The 3,053-nt window shown below is 42.0% G+C and overlaps 1 protein-coding gene across 1 annotated transcript; it reads left to right on the top strand.

Annotated features, from left to right (window-relative positions):
• On the top strand, nt 1-441 carry LOC144689128 (corticoliberin-like). Its single transcript, XM_078556267.1, has one exon. The coding sequence runs from the start codon at nt 1-3 to the stop codon at nt 439-441; it is 441 nt and encodes a 146-aa protein (XP_078412393.1).
• The last annotated feature ends 2,612 nt before the right edge of the window (nt 442-3,053 follow it).

Genomic DNA, 3,053 nt, shown 5'->3' with positions numbered 1-3,053 from the left:
ATGAATAAACTAGTTTTGGCAACATCGCTATTCATGCTCGGCTTTCTTCCTGCGAAAGAGTCGCATCCTATAACAAACACCAACCTATTTGACTCCTACAGCAGCGAAGAGCCAGGGCTGGACCTGGAACAGTGGGATCACAGTCTTCGTCTCCCATTTCACCAGAATCTGCTCCAAGCGCCTCCTGGTGACTCAAAGACCATGGCGCTAAGACAAGAGCCATCCCTGGTAACTCTGGGCTATATAATTTCAAATAGCCAAACTACCGGAGGACTTCAAGGAGGCAACGACATGTATCGATCAAAAAGATACAATTCAAAACCCAACTCTCTCGACCTCACCTTTCATCTATTGAGAGAATTCCTGGGAATGGCCAAGGCTGAAAAGATGGCCCAGAAAGCAGAGAGTAACAGACTGATTATGGAAAGCATAGGAAAATGATGCATTTGATTGACTATAAGTCTACTACAATTAGTTGTTCAATACTTGTGTAACGCGTGTTATACCATGTTATTTAACACTGTATTGAATCCAACGTGTTCAAAATATACAACATATATTATTATTGTTCAAAATGTGTAATGAAACGATTACACAGTACGGAACTTAATGTAAAGAATGTATTAGCTAAGTTTCGTGACATGCAACAATGCTCTTTGGTATTAGTGCTTGTAGTTCAATACTCAAAAGAAAATAGTAAACATGTATCGGTATTCTAAAATGGTTCAGATAAATTTTCCTGTTTGTGATTTTCGTGTGCAGATTTTCCCAGCTTTCCGGGGCAGCATTATATCGAGAAATTACTTCTGGCCAAATTAATTGTGCAATCTCAGTGCTTTCATATGCTATTCCAACACAGAGGTCAATGCTTGTACCAAGGTATGGGACAGAGAACTGTCACAGCAATTTAGGCTATATTACCTTGTTAGGGAAATCAGTTATCTGACAATGGCATTAGCATCGCTGAATCCCCCACTATCAACATCCTGGGGGTTCCATTGACCAGAAACTAAGCTGGACCAGCCATATAAATACTATAGCTACAAGAGCAGGTCAGAGACTAGGAATTCTGTGGAGTGTAACTCACCTCCTGACTCCCCAAGCCTGTCCACTATCTACATGGCAAACTCAGAAGTGTGATGGAATACTCTCCACTTGCCTGGATGAGTGCAGCTCCACCAACACTCATGAAGCTTGACACCATCCGGGACAAAGTAGTTCATTTGATTGGCACCACATGCACCATCTTCAACATCGACTCCCTCCTCCACCGATGCACAGTGGCAGCAGTGTGTACCATCTACAAGGTGCACTGCAGCAATTCACCAAGGCTCCTTTGACAGCATCTTCCAAACCCGTGACCTCTACCACCTAGAAGGACAAGGGCAGCAGATGTATGGGAACACCAACGCCTGCAGGTTCTCTTCCTAGTCACATGCTATCCAGATTTGGAACTATATTGCTGTTCCTTTACTGTCGCTGGGTCAAAATTCTAGAACTTCCTTCCCAACAGCACTGTAGGTGTATCTACACCAGATAGACTACAATGGTTCAAGAAAGTGGCTCATCACTACCTTCTCAAGGGCAATTAGGGATGGGCAATAAATGCTGGCATAGCCAGCGACACCCACATCCCATGAATAAATAAAAAAGAATTGACAACCATGGTTATTCAGATAGCTGAGTTCAAATTCCCATTCTTATTCTTAACGCAGGTGAGTCTTCAATCTGAGTGTAGCAGTTGTTGAACTTGTCTAAAGCGGCGGACGCCAGGAGCATTGGAAATTCATTTGCCAGCTTCATATTATTGGACTACTATGGGTAGTTGGTGAAGGTATCAGCCAAAGGCAGCAGGTTATTGGGGAAAGCGGCAGTGCAGGCTGACAACAGTCCATTGTTTTAATGTGGAACCAGGAGGAGGACAACTTCTCTCCTTCGCTCCACATTTAAGTAAGCATAAAATGCTCCTATGCTTTTTTGTGGCCGTGTCCCATAGTCGCTTTAAAGTTCACCGTTTTGTCTGTTGCGGGCAGCAGTAAACAGATCCATATTAGCAAAGGTGCCTGAAACCAACATTAGGCCCTAAATTTGTAAAAGGTAATCGACCCCATGGAAGTGTCATTCAGGCATCCGGATGACAATAGCCCTTCCCCAACCATCCAGGCCAGTGAGACAAGTGGCACAAAGTGGAATTCTTCAGTCCTCCTGTATCTTGTTGGTTGTTGCCATTAAGTTGGTGAGGACGAATGTGTTGCAACCTTCAAATACAGGGATCATCCCCTATGTCAATTTGCTACTTAAGGAGTGGAAATTTGTAAGTGTGAAATAGATTTATGCACATAAAACAGACACAAAGCATTCCAATTTAGAAGTGGAATGGCCTAGTCTGTACAGGCATTTGTCGCACTGTTAAATTTGCGGGGCCCTTTGTTTAAATGATATGGGCATACCCTAAAAGAGACATTAGACCTCTTAGATAAGTAAATTGGGAGCTGAATAACCATTGAAGGGTGCCAGCAAGAAAATAGTCAGTGGTGTCCACATAGGATTCATCAACAGCCTCTACCACTGACAGCTTCAGACAAGTTAAGGAAATTAGTCTTTTTTTGTGTGGAGGCAGGAGTGGAAATGCCCCTCCTGCCACCGTCCCATCACCCCCTCCACCCCGCCCCAACTGCCATAGTCAGGAAGGTGTTCTTAGAACTTTATTTTTGAGCTTTGAACTTGAAATTGTTCTAAATCTATGTTTCATTTAGAATATAGAGGTAATGATAAGTATGCGTACAGCTGTTACAATAACTAATGGCTCTTTTTATCACTTTACAACTCAATATGTGACATTATGCCTTTGAAAATTTCATGGTACAATAAAATAAGCAGTTGTTTCAGAATTTTTAAAATCAGCAATGCATTATTTTCTACAATATCACATTCATATACCATTCTAACAAGATTTACTTAAGTTAAAAACAGGAAGTCTAAGCTAAATGTAAACTATAACAACTTGCATTTGATGTAGTAAACCGTTCTAAGACGCTTTCGGTGAGGTCTAT

This window comes from Cetorhinus maximus, chromosome 13 (assembly GCF_964194155.1).
Source record: "Cetorhinus maximus chromosome 13, sCetMax3.hap1.1, whole genome shotgun sequence".
Classification (NCBI taxonomy): domain Eukaryota; kingdom Metazoa; phylum Chordata; class Chondrichthyes; order Lamniformes; family Cetorhinidae; genus Cetorhinus; species Cetorhinus maximus.
This window is presented reverse-complemented; position numbering and strand designations above follow the sequence as displayed.

Excerpts from the sequence above, each read along its gene's own strand:
- LOC144689128 (XM_078556267.1), top strand. The coding sequence starts at position 1 with ATGAATAAACTAGTTTTGGCAACATCGCTATTCATGCTCGGCTTTCTT.